Source organism: Pholcus phalangioides, unplaced genomic scaffold (genome assembly GCF_987345545.1).
Source record: "Pholcus phalangioides strain wild (caught in Gottingen) unplaced genomic scaffold, Ppha-v1.0 ptg000039l_1, whole genome shotgun sequence".
NCBI lineage: Eukaryota > Metazoa > Arthropoda > Arachnida > Araneae > Pholcidae > Pholcus > Pholcus phalangioides.
Window position 1 is genome coordinate 15,486,052 of NW_028301625.1, and position 24,740 is coordinate 15,510,791.

At 36.9% G+C, this 24,740-nt stretch overlaps 1 protein-coding gene across 2 annotated transcripts in view; it reads right to left on the reverse strand.

Moving 5' to 3' along the window:
- The window catches only part of LOC149065618 (transmembrane 7 superfamily member 3-like), a 40,856-nt gene extending 30,003 nt beyond the window's left edge, over window positions 1-10,853 (reverse strand). Inside the window, exons 1-5 of one of the 2 annotated variants that reach the window (XM_089253725.1) lie at window positions 10,428-10,587; window positions 4,147-4,482; window positions 3,763-4,040; window positions 2,624-2,807; window positions 2,086-2,172 (exon numbers count right to left, since the gene is read on the reverse strand). In XM_089253725.1, the coding sequence (XP_089109851.1) occupies window positions 2,086-2,172; window positions 2,624-2,807; window positions 3,763-4,040; window positions 4,147-4,482; window positions 10,428-10,503 (961 nt within the window). In that variant the 5' untranslated portion in view covers window positions 10,504-10,587. Of the gene's footprint in view, window positions 1-2,085; window positions 2,173-2,623; window positions 2,808-3,762; window positions 4,041-4,146; window positions 4,483-10,427 lie in introns of both variants that reach the window. The other variant, XM_089253724.1, reaches the window with a different exon arrangement.
- Between the last annotated feature and the right edge of the window lie 13,887 nt (window positions 10,854-24,740).

Genomic DNA, 24,740 nt, shown 5'->3' on the forward strand with positions numbered 1-24,740 from the left:
TAAAAATGATTCATTCACTTTACATCATTAAATAATGAAGTCAAACTGACAGCACTTTTAAAAGAATTGAACCTTTATATCAGCGGTTCTCAACATTTCTTTATTTATGGAGCCCTTTTTGGTATACAATTTCTATGGCAGAGCCTATTTTTTTATTTATTAGTTACTGATTTATTTCTATTATTAAAAAATATTTGTAATTATTTTTTTAAAATTTACTATTTCTTTTTATTTTCCTCAAGAGGTCGCCGAGCCCCTGAGGAGTGCATACAGAGCACCAGCTGAGAACCACTGCTTTATATAGATAAAAAATTCCAAAGTAAAATAAGAAAAATACTTTGTTTTATTCAAACATTCATTCTGGAACTTTCAAATACTTTAGTATAAATATGTGGAACCCTGATTTTTTTAAACCAATACAGTAGATGCCGCTTATTGGAATCACAGATAATTTTACCATTGGTGCGAGTACTGTTATCACTTCCCGTAAAGTACAAAGCAGACCAATATCATAACATGGGAAAAATTTGTTTGTTATCAGGACTTCATAGTTTATGTTATCAATTTTTTTTACGTCTAATTTTTTTTTTTTTTGCCTATTTTAAAGCTAAGGCTTAACCAGACTTATTTCTTCTTTATAAGTTATCACTATCAACCAGCAAGACTGTGCAGGAGGTCAGAAATTGTACCACGTCCATTACATACTTGATTAACAAGAACCTAACCAGGTTTTAGTAGATGCCCTTATTGTCCTGTTTTCTGGTGTCCTGTTCGGCTAACTAGAACATATGGTCATTGTATTCACTTCTAGATTTCTTTCTGATATAGTTAGGGGCCGTTCAAGTATTACGTAAGCAAATTTTTAGCCATTTTTGACCCCCCCCCCCTGTCACCAAAAGTCAGCAAAACGCTGACCCCCTTGTCAGCAAAATTTTGTCATCAGCTCTGCCCCTCTGAATCTAACTCATATTTTCATAAAGGGTGGTTGATGACGTAAGCATTACCCAAACCCCTCAAAAGTCAGCAAATCAGAAACCCCCCCCCCTATCGATGATGACGTAATACTTGAATGGCCCCTTATTAATAGATTATCATCAAAAATTGAGTCCTGCTGTGATAAAGGCAACCTTTTACCAACCAAATTCAGATTTGAATTGATTTTTACATTCTTTTTATCCTTTATTTCCCTTTTGATCCTTTAGTTTTGAAGATATAACCAAAAAAATTTTCCTGTACGTTTTCTGGACTTGTTCATATCCATAGAAACATTAAAATTTTTAAAAAATGAAATTTTATTCTTCCTTAACCCAATGTTCTAATTAACACATGTGCCCTTTGTCAACTATCTTGGAAGTTACATAAAGATATACAACTTTATACACTGCGAGTGGCGTTCATGTTAACAAAATTAAAGGCTCAGTTACGAAAGGATGTGAACATTTTGTCATATGGGTTGACTAGGTAAAATCTCAGTGCAGTGTTTACACATAGGGTATTTAACCCATTAATGCCAGTTGGTAAGAAAATTTGTCATTCTAAATTTTAAGTTTTTTCTTTGCCAATAAATGGTGGAAGTAGTTTCACTCATTATTTTTTGTTTTTAAAAAAATCAAAGTCGTCATTAATGAGTTAAATCAGAGTTGACTAGGCAATATAAGGTGATTCAAAATAATTAAATTTATGACGTGCTTAAATGAATGAAATTTTTGTTTTGTAAATTAAGTTTGGAATCTCATGCATTAAAGAAAAAAATCAAATGCTGTCGTTGATGCGAAATATTTTTTCTAATTAATAAAACTTAGAAACATTGGCCGTTAAAAGGTTAAGCACTGTGCACTGTATCTCTCAATTACAGTTTCTCATAATGTCAATTTTCACTTTAGTACATTTCATTTCATTACACACAGTAATAAAATGAAGATTTGAAATTAGAAGAGAAAATTTTTTTTCTAAGAAAAAATTAATAATTTTGCTGAATGCTAATATTAGAGAATTGAATGAGAACACTTGAAGCTTTTTATACAACTCAATTTTTTTTTACTGAAAATATTTTTAACCTTTGAGGGGTTAAAAACTTGTACTTACTAGCTATAAAATATCTATGTCCAAAGAGTGCAAGAAAAATTCCAAATATGCACAATACAATCAATATTGACTGAGTCTGACTGCTAACTAAAATAAAGAAACAATAATAAACACTCATGAAATACAGTGAAACCTGTATAAAATGAAACGTCAAGAGACAGGAATTATTTTCATTACAGACAGGTTTCTGTTTTATAAAGGTGCACACAAAAATTTACTCAGTATTTTTTTCCAATCGTTATGCAAAACTGAAATTTTGAGAATATCACCCAAAATATTATAAACCAGCATTTCTCAACCTGTGGTCCGCTGACCAGAGGTGGTCTGCAGGCAGATTCGATGATTCAATTCTCACTAAATGAAAAATTATTCAACTGTTGTAATTAATAAACGCAAAATGTAATATCCATGTGGTTCAAATAAAAAAATACACTTTGATTGTCAAAGAACAATAAGCAAAAAAACTCCAAAAAATCTATAAGAATTAAAAAAAATTACTTTAAATACAAATTGCATCAGATAAAAACTACTCTCTTACTTGGAAAACCACATTCAATATATTTAACTCTTGTTGAACAGCTATATGTTGCAGATGGTACATATGCAGCTTCACGTAGAATGCTGTTCATTGTATACTTTGCTATTACATTATAAATAGCACTGATTTTGGGATAGCGAAAGAATACAACTTTTGTTACAGGATGAGTTACTGAATCCTTCACCTGGAAGAGTAAACACATATACCTTAGAATTTAGATTTATGCATATTTTTTATAGCTAATTACAGTACAATTTTAAAAAATTGTATGCATTAAAGACATGTGCACACTTGCTGTTTAAACTTACAAGTAAGGGTGCTGTTACTGTGTGCAAATTTATTGGTGTAGGCTTTTATAAAGAACTTACCATGTTGTTTAGTGTGGTCTTCTTTCATTACTGCTTAATGTTTCAAAGAGTGGTTAATTGAAAGGTGGTGTTGAAAAAAAATCGGGTTGAATTTTTCTTTCTCATAAACTGACCTGAGTATATAAGAGCCCCCTCCCTTTCTTTTACAACAAGTTTTGAAACACAATCGCTCTCAGCTTATAATAAGTACAGTCAAACTTTGTTGTAGTGCCCCCAATGCCAAACCCACTTAGCCCCAGAAATTTTCAGTGAACAACTATTCTATTTCTAGGCCTTACACATGTAAAAACGTGATTCAATATAATGCCAAACTTGTTATAGCATCAAAATTTTGCAAAATAAATGGTGGCGTTAAATTGGGGTTTGACTGTATAAACAGTAATTCTTTTGTTCTTCTATGAATTGAAAAGTTTAGAAACATAATAATATAACTATAGAACTATACTTACTTAAATAGTATGATACATATTTGTTTATTATGTATTATGTTTTTCTTCTCCATTATAAGTATAATTATTAGAGCTAGGATTTCTTTAAGTTGAAAATTGATAGAAAACGCTCTATAAAAAAAATTAATTTATGTTGGACAGTTGTCATATGAAAATGTTTGGGATTTATCATACCAGTCATTGTACCAGAATGCTCCATATTATACACCGTCATTAGGTCTATGAGCGCTGCCTGTACATGGAACATGAAACGTCTCTAGTATATAGTGAAAAAAAAATCAATTGGAGTTTTTTTCCAAATAAATTAATTTCACCAACTTACATATTTTGCTTCTTTTCTGATAGATTCAACAGTACTCATTCTTCTTAATCCATTAAAATACGCTTCTTTAGAATTATTTTCATTGTCATACAAATATGTAACAAAAATTTCATAGCTGATATGATTTATTGCTTGACTGCATGAAGGCATGTTTCCAGTACGAGAACCAATATTGGCATGCTGAAATTCCATGACAGTGTCTATTTTGCGATTCAATAAGAGCAAGTACGGAGCTATTTCTACTGGGAATTCCATATTGCAGCCACCAGGAACTGGATCTACAGATTGAGAATATATATGTACATTGACGCAATATAAAAATTGAAAGGTATGCAATCACTTTGGTTTTAAAAAATTCTAAAAAATACTTCAACATTGACTTACCTTCACCATGATGTAGTGATAAGTATATAAGCAGTGAAACATTATATGTATTTTGATTTTTAACCCAAAATTTGAAACTTGATTCTTCTTTTATCAAAAAAGTAAGGCCAACATTGGTTCCAGTGACCGAATTATCATACAGAAAATGTTTGCTTGATGATAATGTCACATTGCCATACCAGGAATGAGCTGCAACAATCACTGATGTTATATTAGCAGGAAAATTTGTAACTCTGACACGTAAAGTGTGGTTCAATGTGATGTTAAATTCATTGCTGATATTCAAGGATGAATCAATTACGAAAAAATCATTATCATCATCATCATCATTTGGAGCTGAAATGATATTAATATAGTGCAGAATAAGAATATATACCTACATTCCATATAGCATTTACATAAATCCACAATTTTATTTATACTGAAAGTAAAAACATTTTATTACAAAAAAATGTATGAGAAAGTCAAACAAATTATATAACATTTAATTAGATTAATTAACAAGATCCCTTGAACCTAGATGTTGAGAAACCCTGAGTCCTTACCGAGTAAAAGTATATGCCATGGAATATTTGGATGAAATTTTTCAAGTGCTCTTTTACGAAATTTCAGATATTTAGCATGCTATATTGCATCAGTATCTTTATAGGTGATTGTCTTTGAGTTTGGGTGCCAGATCCCATGACAACTTGTCACATTTTAAACACTTGAATTTTATAGAGTAGGAATATATATATAGTTTACCTGAAAATAAGTGGTGAATACAGACAAATCTTGTTAAGACAAATTTAATGGCACTCCATTGATGTTGATAATATTATTTTTAGTTTTTTTCAAATTTCAAACATTATTACAGTTCAACTGCATATATGTGCATCTGCTATTTTTGATGAAAGTCAACATTTCACAATGTAAGAAATTTTAATAACTATAAATATATATATATATATATATAAGCACATTTATTTATATTTATTTAACTCTTTAATACCCCAAACCTGGGAGGTTTGTGAAAATCCCAAGATTTTAGTGTTCGAAGCGGACTCGTCCAAATGTTGACTACTTTCCCTCTCCCCACCCTCTCTCCATGAGTTTCTATTCATGCTATCCTTTGCATTGACGTTCATCCTTTCATTTTGATAAATTTTCAAGAGATAATTTGTGTAATGAAAACACCTCCCCCCTCTAGAGTAGTATTTTATCTTTGTAAAATGCATTGAGTACCATTATCTTTCTGTAATACTCCAGCATTAAAAATCCCATTGATAGGGCATTCCATGTGTCTCTTCCGTTCCCACCTCTGAGAAGAGCTTTCTTCTTCTCCCCCCATTGTTGACAAAAGCTTCTAAAACACACCCATACCCCTATTTGGGCCGTCTATGGGCGTTTGCATGTAAGGCTGTCTTCAGGCATCTTAGGTAGTAAAGAGTTAAATAAGATTGGTTGGCCAAGGTCTATACAAGAGAATGAGATGGTGAAATTCAACACCAGGTGATGTTTGACATTACAGATAAAATGAAAAACCATAGGTGAGTGAAACAGGTGGCTTTATTTTGAATGGACTCTAGCTTGCCAATATTAATGAGCATATGAGGGTTCTAAATTTCACATGCATACAAAAAAAACTGGAAGAATGTATATAGTGAAACTTCCACAGGCAGCCACTTCTATTCTGTGGCCAGCTTCCCATTTTGGCCCTTTTTTGTCGGAACAGACAATAGGCTCCATAGACATAATATAAAAATCACCCCTATTGTGTGACCACTTGTGTATGCAGTCAGTGGTCAACCTGTCCATGGGCGCTTTCTTATAGATAAAAGTTGAAAAAAACAAGTTTTTTTAGTTTTCTTCCCAATGCATTCAGAGCTGATCATTCTCTTTGTGAGTAACCTTATAATCTTTACACATCAGCATAAATACATTTTCAGGTCAATCAGATTTTCTGTTCATGTGTGACACTATCAGGTTGGAAACATTTGTAAATAGGATAACAAAGGCTAATGCTATACGGTTGCTGCTAGCTGGTAAGACAGTTTAAAAATTTGCTCCAGAGGTAAAAAACCAGACAACCTAATGATCTTTACTGAATAGGTAAAGGATGTGGAAGTTTTCACCTTTTAGCACAACAGAGATTCAGTATAACTATAATGGGGTACTAAAAGAAATGTGAGGAAAAATAACATGTACAGAACTTACTGTAAGGAAAGGACAGATCCCTGATAATACAGATTCGGGAATTGATCAGATGATCTGGTGTTTCAAGTTCTGCATAAAAAGTATAGCGAAACCTCAATACACATAATGATACCGGAACAAGAAAAAAATAGTTGTAGAGGGATATTATCGTTATATCGAGAGGCAACTTTATCATCACGTGTCATCAAATTTCTGCTGCTGTTGGCATCTTTTCTTTATTGGCATTGTTAGTACCACGAAAAATGTGCTTTTGAGTAGCCTATTTATTTGCAGCAAAATATTTTAATTGATTAGTGATAAAAGAAATTCAGTTAATGTGCATTGCCCCTGTAAAGGGGTTTATCACAATACATTTTGGTACACCACACAAAAAGTAGTGATACCAAACACTTTTGGTGATTAAGTGATGCCTAATACCAATATTATTAGGCGCCCTTGGAAGAACTGAAATATGTAAATTTTTAAAAAAATATTGCAAAATCGAGCGAAAAATAAATAAAATTAACACAGTAGCGGTTTCAAAATCCTCCTCAAAAATTATTGTTATAGAGTGGTTTATCATAGTAAAGAATATCGTTGCACAGAGATTAGCTTAACATTACAGACTACAGGTGATTCTAAGCAACATTTAAAAAAATACCGCTGTAGAGGATTTATCATTATATCAAGTACTGTTGTAGCAAGGTTTTACTGTATATTTATCTGGTTTTTTTTTCAGCCATGTAAATAAATTGAACATAAGATTATTCTGTGACATTGAAAACAGTTATTTTGAAACGCCCCCAAAATGTGTTTTTCCTGTCATACAACCTCTATTCGGCAGTCACCACCACAGACAGGCACTTTTTACAGAACGCAGAGTGGCAGTTTTAGAGGAGTTTCACAGTATTTGAAAGCAGAGATATCAAAAGTCACAGGTGAAATTTTTTAGATTTCAGTGAAGAAAAAAGTTTTTAGAGACATTTTTGAAAAGTGTGTCTGACATGAAGATAATAACACCCTTTTACAATGGGAAACCTATGTGACTATTTAATTATTGATTGAGTCAAGAAATTCAAGAGGAAGTCTTTTGCAGGTAACATATGAAAACTGTTTTCTCATAAAACTGTTTAAGGGCAATTGCCAAGGTGAGCAGCATTCAGAAATACAGTTAAGATTTCATAGCTTCCAATGAATGAGAATGAGAATTAGGAAGGTTTTCACATGGATCCAAATTTCATACAAAAATAAATATACAAGGAAAATATATTTTTCATTAATAAAAGTAAAATTGTAGGAATTTTTCCCTCTTTGCAAAAACATGATATCGTGCACGTCATCGCCAATTAGTGTCAAGTCACCAATCATTGCCCCCACCAACGAGTAGGTTAAATTACCTGTCATTACTGCAGGCATTCTTTGCTTAACATGATTAACTGGTTTCACAAAATAATAGTGCAAGGCGAAACCACGTAAAGTGAATAAAATTTAATTTTGTGGTAAGATAGAAATGGAGGGAAAAAGGTTTTTTTTGAACAGAAGAATAAAAAAAATTAAATTAACTCCAGCAGGCAAAATAAATTTTTGTGAATGAATTGGTTATTTAAACTTGTAGATAAATCTCATGAATTTATGCTATGCAGATAAATTTAATTAATAATTTTTACTTCCGACTGTTTTTAATTCATGGGCTAGTTCCTGAAGAGTTCAGGATGATAGCTGATAACTTTTTAATGAAATAGTCGAGTTTCAGATAAAAAGCTGCATTTTTCATTCACACAAAAGTTGTTATAGAAAGCCAGAGAATCCCAAATATCCCTCGTTAATATGACAATCACTCCAATCATTTTCTTGAAATTCTGATCCCATCGTCAATGTATTACCAAAAGTTGTTCATTGGGGAGCTGATGAGTTGGATTTAAGCATTTTATCCATGTTTGTCTCATCTACTATAGGTCCTCAAATACAACAGATTTTGCTATAACAACAGAATCAATGAGGTCAAATTTAAATCTGAAAGCTAATTTTTTTTTTTCAGAATTAAAATTAAATTCCAAGCCGAATTTCGAAGGTAGTGATTTCTTACATCAAAATTTCAAAATCATATTATAGCAAAAATGTATTAAGTGAAATTGTGTAAAACAAGGGATAGTTATACTCTCAAATCAAATCTTGCCAACAAAAAAACTGCCATCAGGTCTAAAACAGGACATGTCGTCAGAGCAGATACAATTCATATTGCTAATTTTGGATATAGAATGGCCAAATTGACACTGGCCGATGGCAAATTTTATCTTTCCCCCAAAATGAAATATTTTTTTGTAATTCGAGGCAATGGTGACAATTTACATTACACTTGTGATGCCATTTCTGAGATAAACAAAGAAAGAGATTTTGTGCAATCACAGTTGATATTATGGAGACATTGGTCAGTCTTATTGTTTATGGTACAGAAAATAAGACATCTCTTCGAAAAGTCTGGTGGGAGCGATCAATAATATTAGGAAGATCATCTATATAAATCAAAAATAACAATGGGAGAAGACCTAAGCTTGAGGTGTTACACAATTTGCATGGGGATTACAAAACAAATCCAATTACAGTAGACTCAAGAATCTGGCTGTGCGCTAGTCTGGCCTGTTCACTAATCTGGCATTTATAGGCGAGTTTTCTTTGAGCATAAATACAAATACAAATACAAATACAATTACAACGCCACAACAGGCAAATTGCCCAACGAGGTGACTGACTTAAGAACATCATGGATCCCCGAGCCCCTACCTACTACTGCTACACCACACATGTACCCCCCCCCCCGCGGAACCCCCCAACGAATCGGCACATGCGGGAATGTGCGTGTACGTGTAGTGCAACCTGACGTAAAGTTTGTTTCTGTGTAATGCTTGTTATGTGTAGTGCTGTCATCTGTCCCCAGTTTTACTAACTATGAGTGAAGTGTTATGGTTGAATGATTTACCGTTGTAGGACTGTTGCTCTCTGTGGCGAGACTTTTTAACGGGGAGATCGGCTCGCATTTGCGCCTTGAAGTTGGGAACCACAGAAAACCAACTTCAGCCGACCACCACTGTGGGGTTCGAACCCGGATCCTCGCATCACGAGTCCGGCAATATAACCACTCGACCACCACAGCGGCATAGAAGAGGAAAACATGTCACATTATGTCTTTGTGTGCAGAAGTTTAGGTTATTTAAATGGGCTTTTTCAATTGACTTCCAGTAATCAGGCAATTTTGGTAATCCTGCACACGCTGGTCTGATATGAGCCGGATTAACGAGAGTCTGCTACACTTCAATCAAAATAGAGTTATTTAATGTCCTACTGGTTTAACAAACACATTTTTTAAACATAAAATATTTCAAGGGGGTGAAGCAAAAAAAGTACAGAATACATATCGTCCCCCTCATGACAGAAGCATGAATGTGTAAATTTTCACTTTTGGGATTATCAGCTGGTTGAATCCCTTATTTTATTATCTAAATTTTGTCACGAATGCATAACCTCTATTGAAACACATTACAAAGAATTTTAGGAAAATGACACTTATAGAGTAACATGATTAAACATTTCCCAAGTTTTGGAAATTTGCACATTTATGCTTCTGGCATGAGGACGATATGGTAGAACATGCTCTTATGTTGGATATCATAAATCAAACTAGAGGAACGTTTCCCAAAGTGGGCAATATTGTTCCCTAGTGGGTAATGGAATATTCCAGGGGGCAGTAGAAAGTATGGGTATAAAATAAGATGCTTGGCTTGGAGGACAATGAGAAGAAAAAACTAGTGAAGAAGGGGGAGATGGAACAAAAAAGTTTGGGAAACTCTGAACTAGAGTAAAACCTCGCTAGGAGGGCCACCCTTCCCCACTTATCGAACCGGCTCTCCGGAAAAGGGGCCGCCTAATAGAGGTGAACAAATGTTGATGGAAAAATTAGATCCATTAGGAGGTGGTATTTAATTTTTTTTTTTGAGAACTGAATCATCGCACCAGAAAGGGTGGTGAATTTCTTGTTTGACACAACACGAAATTTAAACATGAATTTTAGAATTTCAACAATTTAACACACGCAACAGCAATCATCTTACCTTTAATCGCACCATGTGTGAGATAAAATACGTTTACAATCAAATTCAACGAAATGAAGTACGTAAAATAACGCATCGTCTTCCTTTTGGAGAGAGTATTCGTAAATACTCAAGTTTCGAAACTTCATATTTTTTACAAAACAAACAAAGTGTTGCCACCTACGAAAGTGTAAATAAAGGAGGGAAAAGGCGTGCCAAATGATGTGCTAGTCTTAGAGGAGAAATAAATAATAATCTTATATTTCTTCTCAATGGTGCCAATAGCCATGGAGGAAAGAATACAGTTAATACTATTCCGTTTACTATAATACTGTTATTCTTTCCTCCATGGCACAGTGGCTCCAAAACTTTTAAAGTCACGGACTCATCGAGCTTATATTACTGGAGGGAGCATCCAGCCGCCGCGAACGCAGCGACATCAAATGCAAGGAAAGTAGGTATAGAGGACACTAATTATTCAAGTCAAGTCAAGTCAAGGCAAGGAAATCACGTGACTCGGTGAAAACAAAGTTAGTTTGCCCGTAGAAATGTTCGGCCTCTAAATATTTCGTTTTAAAGATTAAAAAAAAGGATAGAGAACTCATCTAAAGATGAAAAAAGATGAAATTATTTGTTCATTAATACTGGAATAATTTCTTTCATTGGTGGTGGAATAATTTTTTTTCCTTAATGCTGCGAAATTTCGTTCATTAATTTTTGAATTTTCCTTCATTAATTCTGGATTTTCCTTCATTAATTCTGGAATTTTCTTTCATTAATTCTGGAATTATTTCCTTTAGTAATTATTATTTTTTCATTACTTCTGGAGTAATTGCTTTCATCAATTCTAGATTTGTTTCTTTCATTAATGCTAAAATTATTTCTTTCATTAATGCTGAAATTATTTCTTTCATTAATGCTGAAATTATTTCTTTCATTAATGCTGAAATTATTTCTTTCATTAATGCTGAAATTACCACTTTCATTAATGCTGAAATTACCACTTTCATTAATGCTGAAATTATTTCTTTCATTAATTCTAGAATGTTTTCTTTCATTAACTTGTAAATCGGTTTAATTAATTCTAAAGGTTTTCTTTCATTCATTTTAGAATTATTTCTTTCAATAATTTTGGAATTATCCTTTTTTCTTAATTCTGGAATTATTTCTTTCATTAATTTTGGAATTATCCCTTTTTCTTAATTCTGGAATTTTTCTTTCATTAATGCTGAAATTATCCCTTTCATTTATTTTGGAACTGAAATTATGTTTCATTAAAACTAGAATTTTTCTTTCATTTATTTTGGAACTGAAATTATGTTTCATTAAAACTAGAATTTTTCTTTCATTTATTCTGGAATCATCTTTCATCAATTCCGAATTATTTTTCATTAATGCTGGAATTATCTTTCCTTAAATTTGGAATTATCTTTCATTAATTCTGGAATTATCTTTCGTTAATTTTGGAATTATCTTTCATTAATTCTGGAATTATCACTTTCATTAATTTTGAAATTCTCAATTTCGTCAATGCTGAAAGTATCTCATTAATTCTGGAATTATCTTTAATTACGCTCATGAAAGGAATGCCACATGCGACTTATGAAAGGAACAAATCTAATTAAAGAAACATAGAAATGAATCGGTTTTTTTTCTTTTTATGGGAGCTAGATATTTCGAAATTTTTCAAGTTATTGATCTGCCTGTTTTTGCTTCAAAAAATACTCGATTAAAGCTGCAGAATTTTTTCAATTAATTTATATGGGCCCATAATTAACTTCAAAACATCCTAAACTACATGGATTGATGCAAGTGGATAATATAAGACAATACGGAGACATTAATTCTCATTTTCGTGCTTGAGAAGATATAAATAAAAAGCTGAAATTAAGGTTATTGCATGGATATCCACCTCAAAAGGGAGTCTGGCTAATTATTTTATATTTAATTTTTTGGGCTTCGTATCTCTAAGGGAACTCAACATTTCAAAAATCGAGAATTCAATACAATTTATAAAATTATTGATGTGGCGGAAAACCCTACTAAATTTCCGCATTTCTATGATAAAATCGGCAATTTTAACATTGATCTCTATGGGGGATCGTGTTTGTTTGCACCGAGTCACGTGATCTTCCGATGAAAGATGTTGGGGGACACCATTCTCAGCACTGCCAAGGCGGAGACCGCTGACGTCATGCTCCCTCTAGTAATATAAGCTCGATGGAGCGACCACTAGCTCCATATGAACGTAGCCTCGTCCGTAAACAGAACAGATGCAGCAAACTGTGGCTGCAGTTATGCCCTGTTGCAGGAACCAGCGTGAAAATGTTACATGTAATGGGAAATCCGTTCCATTTAAGACCTGGAGGAGATGGTAGGATTTTTTAACGTTTCTTCTCGCAACACACACGCCACTCTGCATTCAGAATTGCCTTTATCCGATTTACCGTTCCCACGCTCGTTGCTCGACATGTGTCATGTCTTTGAGCGAGGAACGAGCCCGTCTCCACGGGTTGCCTCTGAATTGTTGAAATGTTCTTTGATCAGGTACTTCCAAAAGTTCTTGATTAGAGCTGTGGAATTTCTTCAATGTAATTTATATGGGCCCATAATTAATTTCAAAACATCCTAAACTATATGGATTGATGCAAGGGGATAATATAAGACAATACGGAGACAGTAATTTTCATTTTTGTGCTTTAGAAGATATAAATAAAAAGCTGAAATTAATGTTATTGCATGGATATCCACCTCAAAAGTGGGTCTGGCTCATTATTTTATATTTAATTTTCTGGGCTTCGTATTTCTAAGCGAACTCAATATTTCGAAAATCAAAAATTCAATTCAGTTTTTAAAATTATTGATGTGGTGGAAAACCCCCACTAAATTTCCGCATTTCTTGCTAAAATCGGCAATTTTAACATTGATATGTATGGGGATCGTGTTTGTTTTCACCGAGTCACGTGATCTTCCGACGGAGATGTTGGGGAGACCGCTGACGTCATACTCCCTCCAGTAATATAAGCTCGATGCAGAGTATCACTCGAAAGTTTATCAACGTTTCTCCTCTAAGGGACGCACTGAGCTATAAGGAAATTAAGCTAAAAGGTCAGCTGAAAGGCTATAAATAAATTACTTATAGCTCAGTGCAGGGAATACATGTCATATATCGAAACATGTAGTTTCGATGTATGACATGACCATACGTTCTGAGTTTAACAAAATATACCGTTTTTGGAAAACTAAAGTATATAATTTGATTAAATATTTTTTTTTATTTATCAAATTGTCAGTTTCCTTCACTGACGACTTTTTTCTTCCACCAATTTTTATTTGATCGTAGTTATTCTACCAATAGGTAGAATGATAAAAATTCTACCTGTTTTTTTCCCAAGAGTTAGTTCATATCTCAAAGTTCCCACAACTTCTTGTCGAAGGACGTGAACAAGATAGCAGAGGTTCTGGGATTATCTGGAGCCCAAGGATATATATAGGTCCATTCACCTAGTGCTTGCCAGGATAAATCTGAAACCAGTGGAATAAGAAAGAGGGAAAAATTTTGTTCCCGACCCCTATCTGGAGCGGTTTGAAAAGACATGTCACGACATATGCCAATGCGTCGTGACAGTGGGCAGCCAACTTCATTAGGCAACTGACTGCCCGCACACAAGCCAATCCCTCGTGGTGAAACTGAGAGAGGGTAGAAGGGTAGAGAGGAAGTTCTAGAGATCAGCATGAAAGAGACTTTCTTAACTTGGTGCTCGAAATTTTTTTGTATCAGCATGTATCAGAAGCCAATAGGGGTACTGCTATTATGGATTTAGTTCTTACTAGTTCTGAGGATCTTGTTTTCGGTGGGGGAAGAGTTTTCTTCTAGTGATCATCGTATAGTCAGATTTCACTGTAACTTTTCCTCGGGTAAGGTTGATATCAAAAGACTGGTTCCTTGTTTTCGAAGAACTAACTTTGATGTTTTGAGAGGAAGGTTAGCGGAAGTTTTCAAAGACCTGTTGGAATCAGTAAGGATGGTTAGTCAGTGGGAAGAATTTAGTACGAAGCTGTCCTCTGTTTTGCACGTCATACCCTTTGTTCGAAAAAAGCGTATTTGTACATCGCACCCTCTATGGTTCACGGATAGCGTGCGTAAGCTTTATCTTAAAAAGAAAATAGCATTCAGAGAGTATAAAAGTGGACGAGGTGACCTATCAGTGTTTACTGATAAAAGAAGAGTGTTGAAGAGAGCGATAAGGGATAGTAAAAAGGAAGTTGAATCTAGGTTGGCAGATAACATTATCTCTGACCCAAAATCATTTTTTCGATACGTCAATAATGGATGTAAGGGGACAGTTGGCCCCCTCTCGATAGGAGGATCTAGGTTAGAGAGCAATGTAGGCATGTGTAGTGCTTTCAATGACTTTTTCGCGTCGGTTTTCAATGGAGATAATGATATTCGGTATACGGGTGGTGCATGGGGTAATAAACCCCTCAACGATATTCAAGTAGAAGACGTGGAGGTTCTAAATCATCTAAGGAATGTATGTGCAAGCAAAGCACCAGGACCAGATGATATCTATCCTAGGGTCCTCAGGGAATGTGCTAATGAATTCTTGGGGCCATTCGCACAGATATACAGGAGTAGTGTTGCTGAGGGGATCGTCCCAAGGGATTGGAAACTTGCTAATGTTGTTCCGATATTTAAGAAGGGTAGTAGAGAAGCGAAGTCCAATTATCGTCCAGTGAGTTTGACGAGTTCCCTTTCGAAAATTTTGGAAATTATCATCAAAAGGCAGTTTGTGAAGTGGATAGACGAGAATAATCTATTGTCTCATAATCAGCATGGGTTCAGGAAGGGGAAGTCATGTGTAACTAACCTCCTTTGCTTCTATGATCACGTGACTAATAAGTGACTTGGGTAAGAGCAAAAATGTAGACGTTGTTTACCTTGATTTCCAGAAGGCATTCGATCAGGTCCAACATGGTAAACTCTTGAAGCGTTTACACGACATTGGAATTGGGGGCAACTTGCTGAATTGGATAGAATCGTGGTTAAGAGATAGGTCGCAACGAGTTGTGGTGAACGGGGAATTCTCTGGTTGGACAGACGTCACAAGTGGAGTTCCTCAAGGAAGTGTCTTTGGCCCCATACTTTTTCACTTTTTATCGATAAACTCGATCAGGTTATCTATGGGATCACTAGCAATTCGCAGATGATGTGAAGCTAATGGGGGTAATCGGGAATCAAAGCGATAAGGAGTTGCTCCAGACCAACTTAAACAGGATTGCATCATGGGCAAATGAATGGAGCATGACGTTTAGCGTTGATAAGTGCATGGTTGCTCATTTTGGTTCGAACAACCCACGGTTCTCTTACGAGTTGAATGGTGTCACTATCCCGGATGCAACTAGGGTCACCGATTTGGGAATTCTCATTGACGAGCGGCTTAGGTTTTCGGAACATTGTTCAGCGGTGGTCAAAAAATCGAATAGAATGCTTGGTCTAATTTTCAAAAAGGTCTCTTCGCGTTCTCTTAAAGTCATTCTTCCGCTTTTTCGAGGCTTAGTTCGTCCTGGACTGGAGTATGCTGTAAGGTTTTGGAGACCATACCTACAGAGGGACATAGACTTGGTTGAAGGGGTGCAGAGAAGAGCTACGCTTGTACTTATTGGCACACGGGGCTTGAGTTATGAAGAGAGACTTCATTTTTTGAATATGTTTACATTGGATGAACGCAAGTGTCGGGGAGATATGATCGAAGTGTTCAAAATTTTCAATGGGATGGATAGGATGGACCATGAACTTTTAGTACACCGCCAATCGAGTGCTTTTACAAGGGGACACCAGTATCGATTGGCGAGGGACAATCCAAGGTTATGGTGTCGCAGGGAATTTTTCTCTAATAGGGTTGTTAATAAATGGAATAGCTTACCCCCGGAGGTAGTAAATTGTAACACAATTGACACGTTTAAAAAAGAAATACGATAAACATGTTGGGGTAAATCGAGAAGCTATCCATACTTAGATTAAGACAACCATAAATATTCTTTATGGGAATTGTATAATACAAGTATAGTTTATCATGTGTATATATTGTTTATAATTTTTTTTAATTGTATTTCTAATAGGGTTGCTGTGTTTTTGAAATATATGACATCCATATTTTCATGGGCATCTTTTTCTCAGCCACCTCGTTGGGCATTTTGCCTGTTATGGCGTTGTATTTGTATTTGTATTAGAAAAAGTGAAGAGAATGAAGTGGTACCGTAGGAGGAGGAGGGACCAAACACCCTCCCCCCATCAGATCGAATGAGGCAGCTAGCGGCACCCTCCCCCTACAGGAACGTTTATCAGAGCATGGAGATGCCGAAGGTTTCACTGACAACGATGACGACTTGGACTTTCTCGCAGTCACTGGTGGCCCCGAGGTTCCATACAAGGGCATGGGGCAGACAGTTACAGAGTTACTTCATAAGTATGTTCTTGAACTTATGTGGGCATTTTTACAAATTAAAAATACCATACATTTTATCAAATTAAAAATAACATTTGTTTTCGTTGGTGCAAAAAGAAGATAGCTCTCATCTTCAATCTAGTAATACATGTGAGTTTTTAAAATACTTGGGAAAATGATGTATTTTCCAATTTCTTCGCGGAACACCAAGAAATCTTTGGCTGAGCCTTTAGTGCTCCGCGGAGAATAGTTTGGGAACCCCGGTGTTAGAATTATCACTCTTCCGATTTTGATTAAATTATGCAGAGCTATCGGCTGCGGTGACTATTCTCTGAGAGGTAGAGTAGAAAAAAGAATGCATTCACTCAGTGAAGAGATTTTAGCATGTGGCAAAGAAGACCTAGTCCATGCTGGAAAATGTGCGTGTATGTGTTGTTAACCAAACGTGAAGTTTTGTTTATGTGTAATGGTTGTTATAGTGCTGCCATTTGCCATCAATTTTTCTGATTATGAGTAAAGTGTAATGATTGAATAATTGCATCGTTGCAGACTCGTTGCTCTCTGTGGTGAGATTTTTTAATGGGGAGATCGGCTTGCATTTGCGCCTCGAAGTTGGGATCCACAGAAAACCAAAGTACACTGCTTGCCACCGTAAATGCAACACCCTGAAGGAAGCATGCAAATAATATGAAATTTACAACATGCATTAGCGGAGGTGAGATATGCAAATGATTCGAATTTCAGCGCAGACGCACATCGCGCGCGCCTGTGTCGCCACTTCAAAGCGCTATTTAAGGCTTGGAGATTTCGACGATTTCAAGTACGGCAATTGTGTTTTTCTTGTGGTTTTTTCAAAAAAACGATCAATTATGCCTCGTAGAAAACAGCGATCATCTTTTGATCAAGTATCCGAGTTCGACAGAGGAAGGACAGTGGCCTACCGAGATTGTGGATTATCTTTCAGGGAAATCGGTAGTCGTGTTGGACGAAACCAAACAACTGTAATGCGGATATGTGATCGTTGGATGCAGGAGGGTACGACGGACCGACGTGTTCGATCGCATCCACCTCAGTGCACCACTTCACGTGATGACAGGCGTATTGTGCGTATGGCAGTGACGGATCGCTCAGCCACATCACGAACCATAGCACAGCACATTCAGTCTGTACCGCATCATCCAGTGTCTGCGCGTACCATTCGACGCCGTTTACAGCAGAGTGGTCTGTCCGCAAGACGTCCATTGCTTCGTCTACCCTTGACGCAGAACCACAGACGTCTCCGCCGCCAATGGTGCGTTGAAAGAAGGATGTGGACGGCACAATGGAATGAAATTGTCTTTACAGACGAGTCACGCTTCTGTCTGCAACACCACGATGGTCGGATTCGAGTCTGGAGACACCGTGGAGAGAGGATGCTGAACAGCTGCGTTATGCACCGCCACACTGGTCCTGCACCGGGTATTATGGTATGGGGCGGTATTGGATATCACTCTCGCACTCCTCTAGTACGCATTGCCGGTACTTTAAAAAGCCAGCGCTGCATCTCCGAGGTGTTGGAGCCAGTTGTCCTTCCTTACCTTCAGGGCTTGCCCACAGCCATATTTCAACAGGATAATGCGCGACCACACGTGGCATGCATTGTCCAAAGGTTCTTCGTCAATCGCCAGATTGAATTGCTTCCCTGGCCAGCTCGCTCTCCGGATCTTTCGCCGATAGAAAACATGTGGTCCATGGTTGCTCAACGATTGACCCAGATTACATCCCCAGCTGCCACACCAGATCAACTTTGGCAACACGTGGAAGCTGCTTGGTCTGCTGTACCCCACGAACACATCCAAAGTCTCTTTGAATCAATGCCGAGGCGTGTGGCAGCGGTGATCTCCAACAATGGCGGCTACTCTGGCTACTGATTTTGGCAGGAACGACACTTCACAGAAGTCTATAAATTTAATCATTTGATGCTTGGTCAACATGTTATCTACAAAATAAATATTGTTGCGATATCTCTTGTCTTTCTTGGTGTTGCAATTTGGGTGGCCAGCAGTGTATTTCGTAAATACAAAATTTACGCATCCCTACTGATGAGTCATCCTGGTGTTTCAAGGAGCTCTATGTGAAATACACTGCTCAAAACAATTAGGGGAGCACATGGTTTTAACAAAATTACGCAAAGATGTATACCGATAAGTAACATAAAATGAATCATCCATAATTTAAAGCCTAGCAGGAAACGGAAGAAGAAAACTTCATATGCAAATCAAAGTTCATGACGTCAAAAACCAGAAAAAGGAGATAAGGGCAGAAATCGGGATGTTGCAGAAACGTCTGTTTTACTGCCGTAACTGTGAAATTCGATTGCGCAGTATTTTTTTTTTGAGACAAGGTGACTTGAGGATGTCTCAACAACGTGATTTACCGGAATCCATGGCATGGCGTGTTATAGGCAGACTGGAATCCGGGCACACACAATGTAGTGTCGCGGACGCTATTGGAGTCACCAGAAGTGTTGTTGCAAGGCTGTGGAATCGATTCCAAAAAACAGGAAATGTTAGACGTCGACCAGGGCAAGGTCGGCCACGCGCCACTACAGCAACTGATGACCGGTATGTATGGTTAACAGCCCGTCGAAACAGAACAGAGAATGCTACGCAGCTGCAAAGACGGTTGCTCTTGGCAACAGGACGAAGGGTGTCCAGCCAAACAGTACGTAATCGGCTTCATGAGGGAGGGCTCTATGCACGTAGGCCAATGGTCTGCATTCCGTTGACCCCACGCCACCGTGCGGCCCGAAGAAACATCGAGAACTGCTGAACATCGAGATTGGGAGCAACATGATTGGAGCCAAGTGCTGTTTACAGACGAGTCCCGATTCAGTCTGGAGTGTGACACCCGACGTGTTCTGGTATGGAGGGACAGGGGCACTCGAAATAACCGCGCATTCGTTCGTGAAAGGTCACAATACAGACGAGCTGGTTCGATGGTATGGGGTGGAATCAGCATAGGCGGACGTACGGACCTGCATATCGTTCGGAATGGCACTTTGACGGCCAGAAGGTATGCAGACGAGACACTGCGACCTCACATACTGCCTTACGCTGGAGCCATTGGAGATTCCTTTGTTTTCCAGGATGATAATGCCCGACCGCATAGAGCTCGTCTGGTGGAGAACATGCTTGAAGCTGAAACAATACAGCGTATGGAATGGCCAGCGTGCTCTCCTGACCTGAATCCAATTGAGCATGTTTGGGACATGCTCGGACGACGCATTGCTGCGCGACCAAGGCCGCCTGTTACTGTCCGAGACTTGCAGATTGCACTTCTTGAGGAGTGGAACAGTATTCCCCAAAGTCTGATCGATAACCTCATCGCATCCATGGCAAACAGGTGTGCAGCAGTCTTAGCTGTTCGAGGAGACCACACGCCCTATTAAAACTCATGCATCATGTCTAAACAGTACTTTTTTTTATCGTTTACATGTAACCAAATTGTTGCCCTAAATCATCTTTTCATGTTTTTTCCATATTTTCAAAGAATTAAAGCTTAATTCCAAATTTTTTTATGTCTTTTTTCTGTATTGCGCATTGATACGCGTGTATTATCCATTGTATGCCAATACGTGGCTGTCTCGCACGGTTTTCTTCACTTTTTTGCTTGCTCCCTTAATTGTTTTGAGCAGTGTACTAGGATGCTATTAGCCTATATCATTTTTACTTGTCAAAACGTAGCGAGGGAGAAAATGGGAAATATAATGCTAAAAGAAAGAAATTAACTCTGGTCATAGGGTTACCAACGAAAAATTATGATGACGACAGGAAAGTCCTGTGATCTTGTCGGGAAGAGAGGACCCTCAACTCAATAAACTCAGTAAGACAAATTGTAATTTTTGCTCTCAGCTATTCTAATCCTTCCATTGCTTCTTTTTCGCTCATAGTATTTACCGCAGATGCAGACAAAATGTCGAGATATGTTTAGATCCCGAAATATAGTCGTAGCAAAATTTAGCTATGAATGTTTGAGGAAATATGCGTTGTGTGTCTGCCGCCGTATAATATCATTAATATTGCTTGTCCCAGTCGCTACTAAGTAAAAAATAATTAATGATTAGTGGGCTCTCTTTATAGTAAATTTATAACGTGAAAAAACGAAAAATCGCAAGAATCGTCTCTGAGCCCTGTCAGCATCATCCTTGTGGAGACAATGATTCAGAAGTGTATAGCTTTATGTTACCCATTTCAAATTGCCAAAATTTAGAATAAGAAAAGCGGAAATACTGTACACAAAAAACTTATATTAATACATGAATTTGTAATATTTATTATTTAAACTTATATTTATTACGTAGTAGCTGTACATGCACGGGTCTGATTTCCAGGGGCAATGACAAGGGGGCCTTACCCTGGCCCCTATAATTTTATCCCCTTAAATTAAACAGTTTATTAAATTTAGGGAATTTCTTAGCAAATAAACCAAAAATTTTTGCCCTATTGATAAGGGTTTTAAATACTCTTTTTTTCCAGGGCCCCCCTTCAAGTTGAGGTTCTTAAATGAAAGTAAAGTCACACAATTTCAAGCAAACAAGGTCGAATGATAAAAAATATTCATAACTTGAATAATACCTTTTTCTAATTACCGAATAACATTAATATTACCCTTAACTCAGTGTTTCTCAAAGTGTGCTTCACGACTCCTAAGTGCGTCATCAACCTTTGACCAGGGCCGTCTTAAAAGCATCATGGGTTCCCGGGCCAAGGGTTTTTTTCGAGGTCCTACCTGGTAAAATCTAGAAAATTTCAACCAGATCTCATTTTTGTGAGGCCCTCTTCTCTTGAGGCCCCCGGGCCGTACCCGGGTGGACCCATGCGTTAAGACGGCTCTACCTTTGACGGGGTGTCGAGGTGAGCTGGCTAGAGATATTTGTGTGCGTGTGTACCCATTTACAAGGTCGTCTTTAGAGCATCATGACCCCCAGGTCAAGTGAGTTTCCTGAGGCCCTACCTGGCTAAAAATGGTTGCCTATAAATTTGCATGGTTACTTTCGAAAATTTTCAATTTCATCTCATTTTTGTAAGGCACTTTCTTGTCTTAAGGCTCCCTGGCCGTGCTCGTGTGGGCCCATGCGTTAAGACGACACTGCCTATTTATGCTTTGAAGTGGTTCTTTTATAAGTGAAAATACGTACTGAACTATATTCTGGGGAGACGCAGCTGAACCACGAATCTGACAAGCGAGCCGTGGGTAACAAAAGTTTTAGAACCACTGCCTTACCTTTCATTATCTAAGCAATAATTTCATGCTCAGCTCTTTTTAACCTCTCGTGAAGTTTAAAATGTTTTTACCCCTTTTAATCCGCTTCCAGATAATCGAGGTTCCACTGTAGTTTTAAAATTCTAAAAGAGACTTCATGACGGTGTTTCAGTAAATAAAGGTATGGATGTAACAATTTCATAGTTATTATAATTTATGACGATTCGTCATTTCGGTTTTCTGAATCACCATCATTGAAAACGTCTAAGTTGAAACATCTATACTCCAAACGTGCATAATAGTACATTATGTTCGACTTTCCTTCAAGATGAGAATAGGAAAATATTGTATTTCTCTTTCTCATTATTTTGTCATTGGGTTTGTTGTGGATCCATTGGAATGACATAGTGCATCAATATTGCATTGCAGCACATGATGTTTCAGTGATTACGACAGGTAATCATCTTCTTCGATGAATTTTTTACGTCTAGAGATATTTTACTTAAGACGTATGGTTCGTAATCGATCCAAGAGCGTTCAAATAACACGTGTCTCGAACATATAGAAGCGTGACCACGAACTCATTCATGCAAGAACTGCGGAAATTCATCAGTTTTTGATATTACGATATCGAGTTGCCAAAATGACGTACATTTAAATAATTACGGTGTTTTCAAGTCAGTTTGGAAAAAAAAATGATTGAGCATGAAATTGTTCTCTCTCGATACATATCGCGAAGAGCACTTCATCATTTGACATTATAATGCAAAATCCTTAGGGGATGTTTGTAGACAATTAAACCATCTTGTACGCGCTATCAAATGAAGATATTGTTCTTCGCGATGCATTTTTTTTTTTATGACAGACATTTTAGGGAAAAAAGAACCATCGAAAAATTAGATTTTGCTTGTGATTAGCTAGTTTATTGGGAATAAGAGAGTAGTTACATTTTCTCCCACCATACTTCACTTGAAAGCTTTATTTCTTTACAGCTCTCCTGTGGTCCCTCACCTTTCGACTAGGGACGGCACATGAACTAGGTGCGCAAAAAATTTGAACGTTTCAATTTAATTATTCAAATAGATTTTATATCATTGAATTACTTTTCTTCAAATAAATTAGAAAAGAAATACACTGATGTGCAAAAATTAAGGATGAGATGGTTTTTTTTAATGTGACGTCGTGCAAAAGTGTTCCAAATCGACACAAATAATATCATAAGATCCCCAAGACGGGAACATGGGAAAAGTAAACAAATTTTTGTTTACTTTTCAAATAAAAAGGAACTTTATTGAAAAATTAGCTTCGAGCACAATTGGACAGAAGACCGAAACGTCCATGTGAGAATCTACTGGCAAGGAAAATTCAGCCTTTAGTAGGGGATATGATCACCCCTGACTGCTATGCAGGATTTACATTGACTGCCTGTGATGAGTACAAGGTTGTCAACGAGCTGTTGAGGCATTGCTGTCCATTTCTGTTGTAGCGTCAATCGCAGTGTTCCGGAATCGTTGCTGGCAGCTGATAACGTGCTGCCGAGCGTCTCCCTGGAGTGTCCCATACGTGTTCGATTGGAATTACGTCAGGGAACCGTGCCGGCCAATCGATGCGTTGAATATCTTCCCTTTCCAACAGCTCTGCGACAACCACTGCACGATGCGGTGTACCGTTGTCGTCCGTGAAGAGGAACTGAGGACGTATAGCTTCGTGATCTGAACTTTCACGCTAGTCATCAACAGAATCACTGTCACTCGAACCCGATTAACTTATATCTACCTCGGAATATTTTTTCAGATGCACCTATAATTCTATTTGTAAGAGTTTTTGAATCGTTTCATGTAATATAAAAGAGATTCAGCTAAAATATAAAATTCGTAGAAAAAAAGAGGAGCCCATGTTTTCAGAGTACGCGTTCTTTCAGAGTAAAACTCTTAGCCTCAAACTGAAGTCTGGACATTCTAGGACCTTTCTTTTTCTATCTGCATGTATCCGAAACAGAAATGAGTTAACACCAAAGTTCACCAATGGATGGTAACACGTACGGACTCGACTGGGGCTGTGGCAACATCTTTAGTAGACCAAAGCTGGTGTTGTGTACATACTAGAAAATAAAAATATCTTCAGCATCTCTCTCATCTTCCTACAGATTCTCATTTATTAAATTTTGAAGATGTTCATTTTCGCCTTCAGTCAGTTTTGGTTTTTTATAGCGTTCTTTTGTGTTTCAAAAAACTTATCTCCAAATTTAGGGCAGTTTCTGGAAAGAATTAAATGGCTTTCCATAGAAACGTAGGGGGGAAAACCACGTTTCGACTAACGAACGTGATTCTGGAACGAATCATCTTCGTTAGCCGAGGTATTGTATATGGAGAAAATCCGGGCAGTGCCGGTATTATAGCTAGTTGAATATAAAAATATATAATCCGTAGATATATTTATATATCTATATATATATAATTGATTTTCTGTATGTCTGTGTGTGTGTTCTCTATACAAATCTACAATTTTAGATCGATCGTCGCCAAATTTTGCATATATACCAAATGGGACCCGACTTGAACGATAGGCTACTTTAAAAGTTCGTCAGAGTAGGGCAAATGCCCCAAATGCAAAAAACTGTCGGACAACAATGGTTTTTAGG